Source organism: Triturus cristatus, chromosome 4_2, assembly GCF_964204655.1.
Source record: "Triturus cristatus chromosome 4_2, aTriCri1.1, whole genome shotgun sequence".
Lineage (NCBI taxonomy): Eukaryota > Metazoa > Chordata > Amphibia > Caudata > Salamandridae > Triturus > Triturus cristatus.
The window spans coordinates 112,311,596-112,329,369 of NC_140586.1; the positions used below are offsets into that span (position 1 = coordinate 112,311,596).

Here is a 17,774-nt window from a genome sequence, read left to right on the forward strand (position 1 = left end):
CTGAATAGAATCACTCCCCTTTAGGAGACTATACATTATGGTGTGACATCTTTCAAGTTTTCAAAATATATAAGCAGTTTTTCAACATGGGGAACACACACTTGAGTGAGAGCAGCACTTGAATCCTGCTGATTGTTTCATTGGTCTGGAAGATCTTCAGAAAAATACTTTTTGTCAAATTAGAAGGCAGAAAATGTCCACTCTTCATGTCTACACTACCACATCTAAAGAGTTTGGTGTCTATGTACATTTTACAGACTATCCGAGGGCACGGGAATGAGTCTTTTCACCTCTGCCACTTATCAGCTCAACATGACATTTGGTCAACAAGTCAGCTGAGACTCACATTGCTACTCTTTAGCCATACAATGACTTGTTTCCTGCTCTGTAACAACATATCACCCAATTGCTCCCCTACGGAGCTGAGGGCGGGGAACGGAGGTGAAAAGCAGTACGTAGTGCGGGAGTTCCCCATTAGGCTTTCCTTGCTGCTAGAATTGAAACGCAACCTTTGGTCTGGTAGAAACGTATTGTGACCGCTTTTTAAAATTGTTTTTTAAAACTCAGAAACTTGAAAAATTGTATTTTGCACTTGAATCTGCACTGAGAAACGTACTTGTTCACTCGCTCTCACGCGTTAGTTTTGCTGGTTCCAGCTCCCCTAGTGCTCCGAGTGACTCCCCCGGTAGCAGCCAATCACGCTGTGAGAGGGCGGAGCTGAGGGCGGGGAACAGAAGTAAAATGCAGCACGCAGTGTGGGAGCGCAGCGGACGCATGCAGCGGGTGCTCCGAAGGCGCGCCAAAGACAAACCCGTCTGCGCCCATCCGCGCCCTTCCGGGCCCAGGGGCCAGTTCTCATGCCCAATTGATCACGTACTCACCGGCACAAGAAACCCTGCCTCCTTTAGTTGCCCATGACCTCTACATTAAACGGAGCAGCTTTCCTGAATTACAGACCCCTATTGTCTCTAACCACAGTTCCCGGAGTCAGGCCAAACTCAAGGATGTGCCCATATCGATATACTACCTTAATACGCGCTCCCTGGTTAAACATCAACTGGACATTTTCCTTCTTTTGCTTACCGACAAACCTAGTATTCTGCTAGTGACCGAAACCTGGCTAACCGACGACTCTGCCCCAGATATGTTTGCAGCACTTCCCCCTGACTATTATATTATCCATGCCAATCGGCCAGCTGGCAAATCAGGAGGGGGGGTTGCAGCCATCATCCACACAAATTTTAGGTTTTGCTCCGTGATGTGTCTCTCTCTCAAAGATACCGAGAACACAGTCATAAAACTGGAATCACCTAATCAGATGTCTAACTTTCCGCTATCACTCAGTGAACAGATGGCTAAACTTGTGATTGCGCATGCTAAGGTCCTCCTTGTGGGTGACTTTAATTATTGGTATAATGACCCCCAGGAGGGGCCACAATCTCCTGAGATGTCTGATCTCCTTAGAAATCTAAACTTTTCTCAGCAGGTATTATCCCCTACCCACCTGAAGGGACTGATCCTTGACCAGATATGAGCGAGTGGTCTGTCCATTTCTATTCCTACAATTATGCCTTGTATCTGGTCTGACCACCATCTGCTAAAATTCACTTTGGAACAACTACCCATTGAAAAAATCAATGTGGCCGAAGGAGGTCTCGCTAGGAGATGGAACTCCATCAATAAAGAAGACTTTCTTGATACATTATCTAATTCAGCCCCACATATTGGTAATGATGTTAATACCATGGAAATGAACATATCCAAATGGCTATATGATGCCAGTAATAAGCATGCACCCTTAAAAAAAGTTAAACTAGCACGTCGTGCGGACGCACAAAGATGGTTTTCCAATGATCTCAAGCTCCAGAAACTGGCATTAGGCCAATTAGAGAGGCAGTGGCATCTGAAGTACTCCCCTGAAAAAAACTATTATATATCTCTGCCCAGAAAGACCACAAGAATAGTATACTCGTCGCCAAAGCTGCCCATTTCTCCACACGTATTCTTAAATCTAATAAAGATTCGAAAGAAATCTTTGCCATTATTGACAAACTACCTAATCCTGAGCAAATTCTTTTGAAGGCTACGCCCCCCAAGCATTATGTAACTCATTAAATGAATGTTTCATTGATAAAATGACCACTATAAAGGCCAGTATTCCTAACCATCTTTCCTCACCTGACCTCTCTGTGGTACATAAAAACATTAGCACTCTTAGCTGCTTTCTCACTATCAGCAATGAGATTTTTCAGGACCTGCTAGTTAAAATCAAATCAGGCGCTCCGTCTGACTGTTGCCCCCCACATATACTGAAGGACTGCCTCACAATCCATTCTGGCCCTGCACTTGGCTTATTGAATGAATCTATTTCATCTGGCATAGTCCCTCTGGCTTTTAAGAAAGCAGTAGTGGTACCCCCCTTGAAGAAATCTGGAGCTGACCCCACGCTCTTGTCCAACTATCGCCCGATCTCCCTGCTCCATTTCTTGGCTAAGGTTCTAGAGGGCCATGTAGCTAAATGCCTCTCCAATTTTTTAGAGGCATTGAAATATCTCGATCCTCATCAGGCTGGTTTTCGGACAGCTCACTCTACCGAATCCGTGATCCTAGCGGTCATGGACACCCTCCGGGACAATGCTGATAGAAGCTCCCCCCAGGCACTGGTCCTGCTGAATCTCTCCACAGCCTTTGACACGGTCGACCATACTATCCTGGCCGACTGTGTCAGACAGGCTGGTGCTCAAGGGACAGCAGCTCGCTGGCTCACTTCCTTTTTGGAGGACCGCTCACAGGCTGTTTGTTGGGGACAGTTTCTGGCGCCTCCACGCAACATCACCTGTGGGGTCCCGCAGGGCTCGGCCCTCTCTCCTCACCTGTTTAACCTTTATATGGCGCCACTGATCCAGTCTCTCAAAGACAGGAATGTGTCGGTCTTCAACTATGCAGACGATCTGCAACTTATTTTCAGAGTCTACAACTCACGCAGCTCTGTCACTGATTTCCAGGCTACCGTGCTATACAACCAAAGCTGGATGGACCTTAACCATCTCAAACTAAACCCTGGTAAAACAGAGATAGTTCTCACCGGGGACAGCCATAAGTACTGGGGCCCTCACTACTGGCCACCTGAGCTTGGTTCCCCTCCCCTTCCCTCTACATCGGCTAAAACCTTAGGAGTCTCTCTTGACAGTGATCTCTCTCTGAAAACTCAGGTTGGTGCGGTTGTGCCCAAATGTTTTTTCCAAATGCGTAAAATTAGGAAAATACATCTCCTCCTCACTCATGACGCTTTGACTCAGGTCATGATAGCCACGGTTCTATCTCACCTGGGCTATGCCAATTCTGTGTATTTAGGCATGCCACATTACCTACTTAAACGATTGCAGATGGTCCAGAACCATGCAGCCCGACTGGTCTATCGACAACCTAAATGGCAATCAGCAACCCCTCTGTTGAAGAAATTGCATTGGCTTCCCATCTCTCAGCGCTGTGCCTTTAAAACTGAGTGCCTCATTTTTAAATCCCTGCACGGCATCAGTCCTGAGTTTATTAACAGTATGATACTTAGGCATACCCCCATACGCAATCTAAGGTCTGTCCGTCTCTCACTCCTCTCTGTCCCGGCGTTCAAACAGGTACATCAAGGAGGCCGCAGATTTGCCTCCTTGCCCCCAAACTGTGGAACTCCTTTCCACTGGAAATACGGTCTTGCACAGACATCTTGCATTTCAGGAAATCCCTGAAAATGTGGCTATTTGCACAGGGCTAGCTTCTATGTTTTTCTCTGACAGCTTTCCGAGCCTTAGCGCCATGAAGCCACCCGGCGTACGTGCGCTCTACAAATTTTTATTAACATTAACATTAGTACCTGTGCAACAATCCTCTTCTTCTATCATGCCATGGGGAATCAATAGCTCTTGAGAAAGCATACTTCTACACTGAATGGCAACAAAACATCTCCAGTGCATGAATCTATAATTAAGGTTCCAGTCATTCATGATTCTTTTGAAAGCCATAAAAGCCCATTACTTCCTGTTTGCCTGTCCGGGATTGGAAAGTAAACATGGCTAATAATGGCCACGCGGCAAATAATTGAAAGAATTTGTTTTAGAGATCTGTCAATAAGTTATCATGAACTAATCTGACTGTTTCCCATAATACCCAGAAAAGAAGCTAAAACAGCACTTTAGGGAAATGTTCGCTTACTGGAAATCAACTAATCTGAGGTTTGTGAGCACCTATTGTAGTATTGCTGTATATAGCCACTTGTGGGAAGTAGAATAAACTATCCTCACAACATTTTTCAGAAATTGTTATCTCTGCAAACATCCTGCTTGACTTGACTTTCTCCTCCACCTCTTGAAGGAGCACTGTTGAACAGTCTATTCTAAATGTATAAACCCACAGAGGAGTAAATGTTATATACCTAGAGGTTGGTTAACCAGCATGGGTATAATCCTAAGGTTCATCACCTATCTTTCCAACCTGCTCTCATGTAAGAAGTATTGGTGCACATGTTAACTAAAAAGTGAACATTAAATGGCTCCCATTGTGCTTGAGCACTTTGTGGTACTGAAAATGAACGAGGGCTAATTCCTGAGGTCTAATATCTTCCTTTTTATTTAGGTCTGTTTATTTGTAAGCATAGACATAAATTAGTTGATAGAAGTATTAAAGAATAGGAAAGTTTACATGGTTCCAGCCTTGCAACAGTTAATTGTTATAAGTGCATAGAGTTTCAGAAGACAACCTCACCGGAGACCATTGTTACAGATAATAAGTTGTCTTTCCAAGAACAGCCACTGTCTTTCCCAAGAACAGCCACATCTTGTTGACACGTTAGCTTCCCCTTTTATGTAATTCCTGTTTCCTGACTCAATCTAACTGAATAAATGTTTGTTGGTCATTTTCAAAAGCAGCAGCTCCCCAGGTTCACAAACGGAGCCTCCAGGATTTCCAAATGCATATTTTTTTTGTTTGATAGGGAGCATTTAAAGGCAATTGAAAGATGAGAACATGTAACATTATGGGCTCTAAAAGATTTGCCTGATGTTAAAAGAATAAAAACAACACTTACCACATTAGTAAAAACGGATGGAAAAAAATAAGCAAATAAGGGCACCGATCTAAAACCAATAAATAAGGAATCATGGGCCAGATGTACGACCCTACCAATTTGCGAGTCACAAATAGAGTTTTTTTGTGATTCATAATTTGCAACTCGCAAATAGGAATGTACAATAGTGTCTCAGACACTGTTTGCGATTCAATTGCCTGCCTCATTAATATTCATGACACAGGTGCAATTTGCGACCCCATTAGGAATGACTAGCACTCGACGGGATGGTAGCCTGCTGGGGTCAGCAGACCACCATGTCTGTGAATGCTTTTTAAATAAAGCAGATTTTCTTTAATTGCAGCCCGTTTTCCTTGAATGAAAACAGGATGCATTTGAAAAAGAAAAATTAAATGTTACAGTTTCCTTTTTTAAGAGCAAGCAGTGATCCGTGGGACAACTGCCTGCTCTTATAAAATATTTTCCTAGCCAGTCACAAAGGGAAGGGGGATACCCTGAGGACCCCTTCGCGTTTGCGAGTGGCTTACCAACCATTTGAAATGGATGGTAAACTGCGAGTGTTTTACAATGAAGTGCGAGTCACTATTAGGAAGGTATGCCCTCACACCCTTTCCTAATAGCGAATTGCAAAATAGGGTGTGTAAATAGGGCAGACCTATTTTGCGGACGCAAACGGGCTGATTTCCTGTTTGTGAGCGCACAAAATAGTCGTACATCTGGCCCCATGATAGCTAGGTCCTTCTTTTACTCATCTAAAATATTGTCTGACTCAAAATGACAAAATAATATGGTGGTCAATGCATCTTAATTCCAAATCCCATAAAAAGATGGTGGTTATTCCAAACAGTATTCACATTAGAAAGCAACATTGTGATTAATGCATTCACCCTGCAATTCGCAAAACTTTGTGGTTAATACCTGAATCTTGCAAATCAAAAATGTGAGTAATTGACTGTCAGATGGAAGAGAGATTACTGTAACTTACCGGAGGACCTGGGGGGCCAACAGGGCCAGTGTCTCCTCGCGTTCCAATTGCACCCTGTCATAAATAAGAAATCGGGGTTAGTTCATAGTCAGTGGAAAACACACCTGTAACACAGGGCCTTATTTATATCTTGGCGTATACTACATAACAATGGAAAACAAAGGTCTGCCTGTTTGATTTAGATGTAGGCTGACCCTAAGTTTAATCATCGAGGAGACTACTCCATCTACGCTGTGATTAAACCCCTCCGACGGCCGTCAGAGGCAAATATTTAATTCTGCCTACCTAATTTAGATGGGCAGAATGAGAGGTCAGTTTTCACTGCCCCTCATCACCTGGAAAGCCCTGGTGGTAAGGTGCAGTAAAAACTATAAAATGCTCCTCTCGCCATGGGAGGAGGGGGGCTTTTTTTTTTTAGAGTGAATCGCACTTCAGGATTTTCTATTTGAAAATAAAAAAGAAAAAGTTTGGTGAACGGCTTCATCATTCTGTCGGACCCCTGCACCAAACTGTAAACAGCATTGACAGGAACTGGTACGATGGAGAACCCTGCAACACTTTAGAAATTACATCCATCTTGGTAGTCATTTCTAAATTTGGAAGATGGCACCTCCGCCAGGGTGATGGAGTAATTTACTCCATACCCCTGATGGAAAAATGGACTGCATGCCATGGTCTGGATTAGACCCCTAATTATTATTAAAGCACCATTTACATGCAATACAAATATGTTCAACGCACTATGTACTGTGTAAAGTTTTACTTATATGTTTATGAGGAACGTTGTAAGATGGCTGCCATTAACAAACCTTGGTTAACACATTACAATGTTTTTAATATCAGGGATATTCCAATGAGATTATACAACGCCTATGACAACTGCTTATACATTACAGTGTAGGAGGTACTGACCAGTTGTAGTACACTGCCAAGTGCATATATATTTCAATAACTACTTCAAAACAATATAAATGGCTCTGATAGGCACTCACGCCGGTGTCATGGCTAGGAAACAGTGTTTTTTCACATAATGATACTCACCGGTGCTCCTTTTGATCCTTTCTGTCCCAGCGGCCCCTAGTAAAAACATTAAAAGGTGAAAGAATGAGTTAGACAATAAACGTTTTGCACAAGATGCCTTAAAATGTTACTGCGATGATAGGTCTGCCTCTCTTCTCACGTATTGTAAGAAAAGGAGCCGTGCAGCTCTAACAATCAGAAAGATTTGTTTTCAAAACTTCTTCTAATTAGAAGTAGGATAAATATGTCTGATGGGTTAAGGGTGTGTTTGTTTCTAATGAAGTCCACATGGTTGACCGTATAATGGTAACCAGCATTAGTTGGGATCCTGGCCCAGGCTGCTAGCATTTTAGGGGTTTAAGGCTCCAAAGTCTTCTTTTTCACAAGCTTCGGGGTAATGGTGGGTGCGTGGAAATAAGGCTCAAAGTCTGAGCTACTTAAGTCTTTACCTCACACTCCCCATTCTCTCTCCTTTTCCCATCCACAGACTGTCTTCTCCCCCCCCAGCCTATTTTACATAATGTGTTATGCATTGTTTGTTTCACAGATTCTACACTGAATTGGGTAACCAATGTCACTTAACATCAGTAAATCATCAAGAGTAAAAAAAAATACTTTTGTCTGCCTTTTATCTGAACAAGAACTGTCTTTGAACCCCCAGGTTGTGACAGTGGGCTGGCCTACAGGCTGCGGTGTCCCATCAGCCTTAGACTCTAGGCTCTACCACCAGGTTGGGCCCTGGTTAAGTGGGAGCTCACTGTGGCGCCAATCTATCATGGGAATGCTCCTTGTCTGCTTTGTAGATGCTTTGTAGATAGGTGCCCTGTTAGGCCTAAAGATACACAAAATTGGAAATGTGTTATTCAAAAGTTCTTCTCTTGCAAGTTGTAATGTACATATGAAAGTGTACTGCTGAAGTAATGTCACTGTTACAGGCAACAATTTGAACACATTTTAATAAGGTATCCACTGGTCTATAAATGGAAGATACATACTCTGGAATTGATGACACGGTTCCTGAATTATGAGGACCACATTGGTGGTGCAGCAGAAAGTGTGCTAGATTCGTAGTGAGAGTACTGCACTGCTAGACATGCTGATTGTAAAGCAGTGAGAGTGCTCCAGTGGTAGATACACTAACTGTGTAACAGTGGGAGTGTTCCAGTGGGAGATATAGAGCCCTTAATAACGAACATATTGAACATTTGAAAACCTGAGCCCACAGAGTGTCACTGAGAGTGAACAAGATTGGCTATATATAGACACAGATATGTGTGCAACATTGAAAGTACTATATATGTAAAACTGAGTGAGTGCTAGTGTTTGGTACTCTGACTAGTAGTTGTCGACAATGCTCATGTGTTACTGCTGTAGACGTGGGAGAGCTCTGGTGCATGATACACTGATTGTGCAACAGATCGCGACTTTGTAACAGGTAAAGCATTCCAGTGTGGAATATTCTGACTGTTTAAAAATAAGAATGCTCCAGTGTTATGCATTCTGCCTTCTCAATGTAGCAAGCATACCAGTGTTACATATACTAACCGTGAGCGGGCCATCTGACTGTTTAACAAGGACAGCACTCCAGGCTCAAACTTTCTGACTGTCCAGTGTAAAGAGTATACCAGTATTAGATATACTAACAGCGATAGTGCTGAGAGTTCTTGCTAAACATGCCGACTAACAATGACAGTGCTCCAGTGTTAGACATTCTGACAGCAATGTAGAGGGTACAGATGTATTAGACATACTAACATTGAGAGTATCAATTCTTACTGTAGATAAACTGAGTGTGTAGCACTGAGAGTGATCTGGGGCTGCTAACAGTGTATCGGTGGCACAGTGCTGTACAAGCTGACTGTAACAGTGAGTTCGGTTTAGATTTTGGACACACTTCAGGCCAGATATAAAAAATATTTTGCATCAGGTTTGTGCCACTTTCTTAACACAGACTCAACAGAAAATCCATTTTTGTGTTTACAAAACCAATGCAAAGGTCGATTTGCATTGCCTTGTTAAAAAAAAGTAACACCGCCTTGCATTAGTTTCCATCAAAGATGCCTTCAATGGGTATGGCATTGACGTTCCCATGCATCCACCCAGGAATTTTGATGCACACCCATATTCACCTATATTCACAAAGACAGATTGTACCAAAATGATGTGCCTGGCTGAGGCTGGTGTAACAAGGAGTAATATCTTTATTTGTCTTTGTAATTTCTTGGTATTTCCTCTTTGTATGTGTGCTGTAGATTGGATTCTGCAGGAAAGTATCTCTGCGTTGGCGCTAGTCAGCCTAAAGTGCACCAGTGCAGGGAGAGGAGAGAACTGTGCCATTTCTTGAAAAATATGATACCGTTCTGTTCTCTCTACCTTTCATGCAACGCAGAGCGGCAACTTCACTTGCAGCGCTGCGCTGCGTGACAGGTTTGGAAATCTGTTAAATCCAGTCCTTGGGGTGAGATGCCTCTTTCTTCCTGATTTAGGTCGTACCTGGATATGTAACAACGAAGCACTATGGAGTTAGAGATTTTACTGATAAGCAGTGACAGCACTCAAAGCAACCTGGGTGCAAACACTGAGTACTTACTGGCAGTCCTGAGGGACCCGGAGGACCTGTTGGGCCAGGTAACCCAGAGAGACCCTGAAAACACACAAGAGATTAAGTCAGCCATTTTAATTTTCATGCCAAGGTTCTATGTTCTTATCTGGTGAAACCTACAACTGTGCGGGTGTGGAGCAGATCATGGTCATTTATCCACGCCTTCATCTATTGACATTTTCTGTAAAGCACACTCACCACATCTCCTTTAGCGCCTGGTACCCCCTGGTTTCCTGGCAGACCACGGTCTCCTTTCTCTCCTTGTTCTCCTGGTGGGCCAATCAGCCCTATCAGCCCACCGTGGCCCTACAGCATGGAAAAAACACCAGGGGTTATTGAGAACAAGAAGAAGCATTGGATTTGTACAACATATGTCTGAGCCAGAACATAGCAACTTCAGAAATCCATGCATATTGCACAAAATCAATGGTTGCAAAACTGCATGCTGTTGTATCATTACTAATACAAATACTATCACAAAAGTCTTTCCACCAAACCGCAAACAATTATTACAACATTTGATTGAAGCATTACACCATTTAGGTTTTCTTTTACATGATGCTTTTACATGATAAGCGAGGGCTTAAAAACACATTGGGTCTTATTTAGAGTTTGAGGGAAGGGATATTCCATTATGAACGTGGCGGATGTTGTGTCTTTCGTATTATAAGCAAATTATAACCTATGGCACTTGTAATATGGCAAATGGTATATCTGTCAAATTCTGAGGTAGTACGCCGTCCCCCAAATTCTAAGTAAGGCCTTAAATCCTGGAAAGGATGTCATCCCATGAATTATGGTCTATAACCCATGGGGATCATTTTCTTCTTTTGAATTAAGGATATGCCTCCAATTAAAGTTTATATAAATACAATTAAGTATGATTCATAAATAATAAAACATTTCACACAGTATTAGTATTATTTATGGAAAATGACGTTTTAGGGTTCTGTCAACGTTTACGGTAAAGTAGGTCTTCTCTTGAGTTACAGCGCCAAGAAATAGCATTACCTATCTCTTGCCATTTTTTCTTAGATGTTCTGTCTGCTAACTTACTGTGATACATTCCTTGAACCATTTTTGAAATCCCTAAGTGCATAAGGAAGCACCTAGAAATTTAAATGCTCATGTATTTAATACAGGTTTAACTAATTTGATAGCCGGACTGCTATACAATTGCTTGTTTTATATCTTGTTAAACCTGGCACCTTGGCGTGGGTCTCCCTTCCATTTTTTCTGTTGCCTCATGTGTTTTTGCTGGTGTGAGATGCTTTGGGCACTGTGCCACTGCTGTCCAGTGCCACAGTGCAAGTGCTCCCTATTGTAAATTTATGTATGGATTAGTCATTCCATGATTGGTTGGTTTGGTTTACCTGTCAGACCCTAGTACAGTGCACCTGGATTGCCCAGGGCTTGTAAACCAAATACTGCTGGTGGGCTTGCAGAACTGGTTGTGCCACCCACAGAAGCAGCCTGTAAACGTGTGTCTAAGGCCTGCCATTGCAGAGCCTGCGTTCAGTCTGGTACTGTCATGCTGACTGGGCAAGTGCACCCACTTGCCAGTCCCTAAACCTTCCCTTTTCTTCATATCAGACACCCCTATGGTAGGCCCAGGGGCAGGGTGCATTGTAAGTATAAGGTAGAACATGCCCTGGTGTGTGTGGCATGTTCTAATAGTGAATTACAGCCAATTTCGTTTTTCACTATTGTAAGGCTACCTGTTCTCCATAGGCAAGAATGGGCAATTTGATTATTACATCTTATAATCCTAACTGACTCAGGGGACATGGTAAAATTCAAATTTAGTATGCCTGAACTCAGAATGATTAAATACATCTTTTAGTAAAGTTGGTTTTAATATTCTGTGTTTGAAAATACCACTTTTAGAAAGTAGGTATTTTTTTGTCTAACCATTCAAACCTGCCTCTGCTAGGCTGTGTATTCCTTGTCTGGAGTTTGAGTGACAGGGCTGGGGGATTCCAGGAGACAGGGTGAGTCAGCCCAGTGGTGAATAGAGAGATCTGCATCTAGATGGGAGGGAGGAGTTGCACCTGGGACCTGAATAGGGCTGTGCCTTCCATCCACAATGCTGGCTCCACCTCCTGTGGTGCATCTGATGTCTCTGCCCTGCACTGTGAAAGGAAAGAAGGAGCCATGTCAACAAAGTGCTCCAGTACTGACCAGAACTGGTTTGGACTAGGCAAAGGCCTCTCTGCCTTCAGAGAACAAAGAGAAACTGGGTATAAATATAGGGACCCAAACCCAAGAACTTTAGATCAATTTGGGAACAAGAAGACACCTTTCCTGAGGAGTGGAACCAGAAGAAACTGAGGAGAGACTATCCCTAAGCTGAAGTGCTGCTTGGGGGAATGGCCTGCAGTGGTTGCCTGACTGCCAAAGAAAGGAGAAAGGACTTTGTGTGCATTTTCATTTAACTTGTAATGGATCTCCAAGGGCTTGGAAAAGAGCTTGCCTCCTGCTTAAGTCTCAGGGACAACATACTTCAACACCAGCTCCCCAAGAGTTCTTTGGAAGTGCCTGTAGCTGTATTTGGGCCTTCTGAGTGACTGCGTGTCGCAAGGAGCTGGAAGAGCGACTCAAGAAGAAGAAGTGTGTCGCCGTTGCAGCCGCTGCCGTTGCATCACTAAACAGGGGTGTCGCCGCTGTAGCTGTCGCCTTGGACCGCATTATGAGAAGCATCCCGCAACACAGAAGAAGCGTGTTGCAGCTGCTGCCGTCGCATCACTGGACAAGGGTGTCGCCGCTGTAGCTGTTGCATTGCACCGCATCACGAGAAGCGTCTCGCACCACCGAAGAAGCGTGTCGCCATCGCAACCGCTGCCGTCACATCACGGAACAAGGGTGTCGCCGCTGTAGCTGCCGCATTGCAACGCAGAAGCGCCTCGCATCCACAGAGAAGCGTGCCGCCATCGGAGCCGCTGTCGTCACATCCCTGAACAATGGTGTCGCCGCTGCAGCTTTTGCATCAAGCGGAAGCGTCTTGCATCATCGGAGAAGAGTGTCGCCGCAAAAGCCGCTGTTGTCGCATCACGGATCAAGGGTGTCGCCGCTGCAGCTGACGCATCGAGTCGAGACTTCTCCGATGTTGCGAGAAGCGTGCCGCATCAAGAAGAAGACGACATCTTTATTTCTTTGCACCAAAACTTCAATGCATCACCATCTCTGCAACACTTTTGTTGCACTGCGTGTCGCACCTTAAGGTACTTTCACTCAAAGTGTTGCATTTAAGATCTAAAGAGAACTAAGCAAAATTCTACCATTTTAAAGTAACAGTATTGTGGATTTTTGTCGTTTATGGTCTTGTGTTAAATCTATATAAAGAATACTTATTGTTCATATAAAACTTGTGTGGTGTCCATCTGTAGAATTGTCACTTGATTACTGTATGTGTTCACAAATGCTTTACACAGTGCCCATGAGATAAGCCTGTCTGCTCGTGCCAAGCTACCAAGGGGGTGAGCAGGAGTTATTTTAGGAGTGTATCCCCTTACCCTGACTAGAGGCAAGGGTCCCTATTTGTCAAAAGTGCCTACCTGTGCCAACTAGAGACCCCCAAATCTAACATATCTAATATACAACACAATTACCACCCTCAATATCGCTGAGTGCCTTACAACGTCTACGTGATAATATGCATATCTAGCTATAAAAAAGAAAAGAAAATATTGATGAATAAAAACAAACAATATTTTTTAAATAAATACTTTTACGAATATGTATACTTGGAGCAACTCTTTCTTTGGTAGGCATTGATTTAGCAAACAAAAGAATATTTTAAAAAGGCAGATTTCTGATGTCAAAATTGTGCACTTTTGGGTTCTGCCAAATTGCACCCTAATATCTTACCCGTCTTTGCCTTTCTGCATGGCCAAGAGCTGGCGGTCTGACTTTTGCTGTTGGCTATGGTTTTGCAGAGCCCAAACAGTTTACAAAATGTCTTCAGTGTAAAGGTAGAACCAGATGAGGTCTTTGTTATCCTAACAGGACAATTATTGTGGGTAAAACGGGCACTGGGAATATTACCTAAACCAGTGCTCTAAATTGGATGAAAAGGCTGGGGCGTGACTGTAAAAGGAGATTTGGCATAAGAAGCGTATTTTAGAAACCTCCACAAGAGATGCGGCCTATGGAACTGAGGCTGTGGTGTCAAACATGTGAAAAAGAATGATGTGCTTGAGAAATTCATAAATAGAGATTTACTGGGCAAAGAATTACCAAATCAGCAGGCAACAAGATATTGAGGGTATAAATTGAACGATTATCCTGCCCCATAAGCAATAAAACTCTTGAGAAATTAGAGTTAAAAGTAAACAGTGACCTGACTGTTTGTTGCCGTGTCACTTGGAGAGTAACCTGTACAAAGGGGTCAGTTAGTTATTCATTTGGAAGGGAATGGCATCTTATGGCAAGTGACATCAATGATAAACAATAGTCACCATGCATTGCATCTCTGGCATGCCACATACAGGAATGTACAGTTTGTTCTTCTTCGGCCAGCAAAGGACAAAAATAGCACAGCTCTGTTTCAATGCCCATTTTTACCTCTGGCCTAGAGACGGCCTTAGTTGTTTCACTAGCCTTGTGTAACCAAAAAGATCATAAATAAAAATCTGTATAAATCGAGGGCACTGGTCTGTTCAACAGTCATTCACATTTTGCTTCTACCCAACCACAATATATGCAATGGGGCAATTGATCATTCAATTTCAGTCGTTGGCTCGCTTGCACTGATCACATGTGCGCATCCACTTCTGTGTCATAGCTGGTGGGCAATACTTTACTTTGCAAATATTCTTTGTCCATTCAATAGCATTTTTGATTTATTTAGCCATCCATATGTACTTAAACTACGTACTCAGGTTACAGTCTTTTAAAGCATTAAGTACTTTTTCTTTGCAGCAATAAGAATCAAATTTTCCTGAGGTGCATTAAAACTTAAAAGTGTTTCTATACCTATAGCTTAGGAAGGGGGTTGCTGCCCCCTGACCCTCAATTTGAATGCCAGCCCCAGGGGATGGGATTATCAGGACCTCAAAGATGCTCTGGGAGGGGGGGCGGGCCTGCACCCTCTGCACAATTTTCATATTGACCCTTGGGTATTGGGTCCTCGGGCCTCAAAGAAGCTTGAGAAGTGATGCTGTAGCCTGTGACATGGTTCAAATAGTGTCATTTTGGAACAAGAGTAGCATGAAATTACAGAAAATATGCCAGATTATGCAAAGGGCATTTTAAGGGTTTTGGGGGTCCCTGTTCTAAACATATTTATGGGGTGCCCTGTTTGGACCAACTTTGAATTTAAGATCCAATTTCAGCTCTTTCATGCCCTCTTTGGCCAGGTCACTGACAGTGCACAGGCACACTTGACCAGATACCAAATGTGTTGGCATCTAATATTCAGGTATAATAGCATGTGTTTTCAATATTGTGAAGGAGCGTGATTAACTTAGTATGATTTACCTCGATCAATTCCTGCTCATTGGATAGTGTGATATTAATACATACTTAAGAAGCATGACTAACAGTATGACTCATAAAATATGTGAGAGTTCAACCTGCATCGTACAACTATGCAATACGGTCACAAACCAGATCGAGATAAAAATTATTCAGGAGAGAGAAAAAAACTAATAATGGTAATGAATTTACGATAAATATTGTGTTATGAAAATCTATAAATGCCATAATGTGTGACGTAATGATGTAGGCTTTAGCAAATATGATTATGAAAATGCAAAAATAAGTGTTCATTTAGTGGATAAAAAGGATTAACATAAATTGAAAATGAATAAAATGATTTCTGCTCATGAAAGAAAATGTTATTTATAAAAGATTTGCAAATGAGTTAATGCTTAAGTAGAAGATAAAATGGTGTTTGCTTGATAGTTACTATGAATAGTATAATTGCAAGAGAAATATAATCATCTTTATTCATTTTAATGTTTGATACCTTTCAGTAAATAATAATGTTTTAGCAGGCTTTTATGTAGGCTTTAAAATGCATCTTTTCCATCATTTCTTTTTGAATAAGACTAGAATATGCTGACATGACTGTACTGCCCGTGTGAAAACTTTTGCTGAAGTTTCTTTTGCTTGTTTTTTAATAAAGGACACCCTCACTGCTGGTACAAATAGTGTCGACTTTGTTGCAAGCTCAGAAGAGAGAGCTTGGGAACAGACATGACAAGATATAAATGAACTTCCTAATTCTGAGGAGGAATGAAATTGAACTTTTAGTAGAATTGGACAATGGCATTACGTATAATTTCTGGATCCATTTGGTAAGGTGACGATCACCCATGGATAGACCATAGACTGACCAATGGAAATCATGCAAACTGCGCAAAAGATACTTTTGTGTGAAGGAACTAAGAATGCTTGGAAATATAATTGCCCTGTTGGAAAAGGACAGTGGGGTCTATCTTGAAAAAATTCCTAAATGCCAGACATGCTGTCAGTCTGAACTCTGATTTCCCTGAACTGAACTCTCCTGAACTTTGTCAGCTGAATGAAGCTCAGCGGGGTAAACCTTTCGGCTGAAGGGCTATTTGACTCCTGCTATTTCACGCTGTGCTCTAGTGTCCTCCTGGGCTCACCTTGAGTCTTCCATTCCTGATCATCTGCAACCGATTCATTGGTTTGCATGATTCTTGATTGCATTCCGAAATTATGTTATGCTCTCTCTCTCTCCCTCTCATTTGGGTATTTGATTTGACAAGTGTTTGACTATAAGCTGTGAAGTATTGTGATTTACCTGTATTCAATCGATAACTAACATTAAATTAATCTAATGTATTTTTCTGCTTTGACCATTCAATTTTAAATAAAGTGATGCTTGTATAATCATTCATGCGTATGTCATTTTTTAGTGTTTAGTCATCAAATAGTTTATGTGTATTAGATTTGTTGAGAAGGCACTTCTTCATTCTAGGTCCTCGTGAAAGAGTGGCCATCTGTCTATGTTTATCTAAGTCCCTTTTAGCTCAATCAAAAGATCCATTGGAAGGACCTTTATTGTTTAATGTTTAGGTAGCAGTCGGTGCTGCAGGGTTTATATGGGCCAAACTTGGGGGCATATCAACAATAACCGGCGAAAATTATCGCTAAGCGCACTTAGCGCTAGGATAATTATCGCCGGCTAGCGTTGATTTTTATCGCTGAGATAGCGTGCTATTAGCAACGCTTATCTCAATAGCGATAAAAATCCTCACGCTAAGTGGCTAACGTGAGATTATCGCTGGAAACCCAGCGTTAATCTCACGTTAGCTTGTTGATAGGGACAGACAAACTTAGCCATGATATCCTCCTTTCATAAGATATCATGGCTAAGTCAGAAAAATACCAGATGTAAAAAAGCAGCGTTAACTGCGGTTAGCGCTGCTTTTTTTGTCTTTAACAGGGTTAGCGATATTCTTGATAATAGGAGAAATGTCGCTGAGCGACATTTCTCCTATTATTTTACTCTGGAACGCCCCCTTTGCATCTCATTAGAGATGCAAGGGGAAGCGTAGAGTAAAAGGGTGCTAACATGCAAATTTGCATGTTAGCACCCTGTTGTTGATAGGGTGCTAGTTTTATCTCTGCTTTTTTGGCTTTTAAAGCCAAAAAAGCAGAGATAACTCCCTTGTTGATATGCCCCTTGATTGTTTTGAATATTGTGGTTGCTGAGTATGAAGTGTGGTGGTAAATGTATTCTCATGTATTATGTGTAAAGAAGGAAAGGGGAAAACCTCAACTCCCCCCACCCCACACTTCTTCTGCATCAATTATAACACAGCAGCAGCTCACGAATATTACTGCAAATAATCTCTGCGACATACACCCATTTCTCATATGTGAGGTCTGGTTATGATCTAAAAGAAACTACTTTATGGATGTTGCATGAAACATGAACTCAACATTTCTCTGCAAAATGTCTGTAATAGACTCTCACACACCACTCATATTAAAAATAAATTAAATGAAAACAGTATTTACCCAAATACTGTTTACGAATTATCAAGGTTATAAGGGCAAGACTCTGCAGAACAGAGCTGACTCTATCAGGGGGCCAGGTAAAAGGCTGGAGACCT

General features: G+C 42.2%; 1 protein-coding gene across 2 annotated transcripts in view; it reads right to left on the minus strand.

Annotated features, from left to right (window-relative positions):
- LOC146833110 (uncharacterized) overlaps positions 1 to 17,774 on the minus strand; it is a 645,049-nt gene that overhangs the window by 53,830 nt on the left and 573,445 nt on the right. For both annotated transcript variants that reach the window (XM_085600733.1, XM_085600734.1), the window contains 4 exons: positions 9,883 to 9,990; positions 9,673 to 9,726; positions 7,104 to 7,139; positions 6,063 to 6,116 (listed from right to left, as the gene is read on the minus strand). In XM_085600733.1, the coding sequence (XP_085456859.1) occupies positions 6,063 to 6,116; positions 7,104 to 7,139; positions 9,673 to 9,726; positions 9,883 to 9,990 (252 nt within the window). The remainder of the gene's footprint in view (positions 1 to 6,062; positions 6,117 to 7,103; positions 7,140 to 9,672; positions 9,727 to 9,882; positions 9,991 to 17,774) is intronic.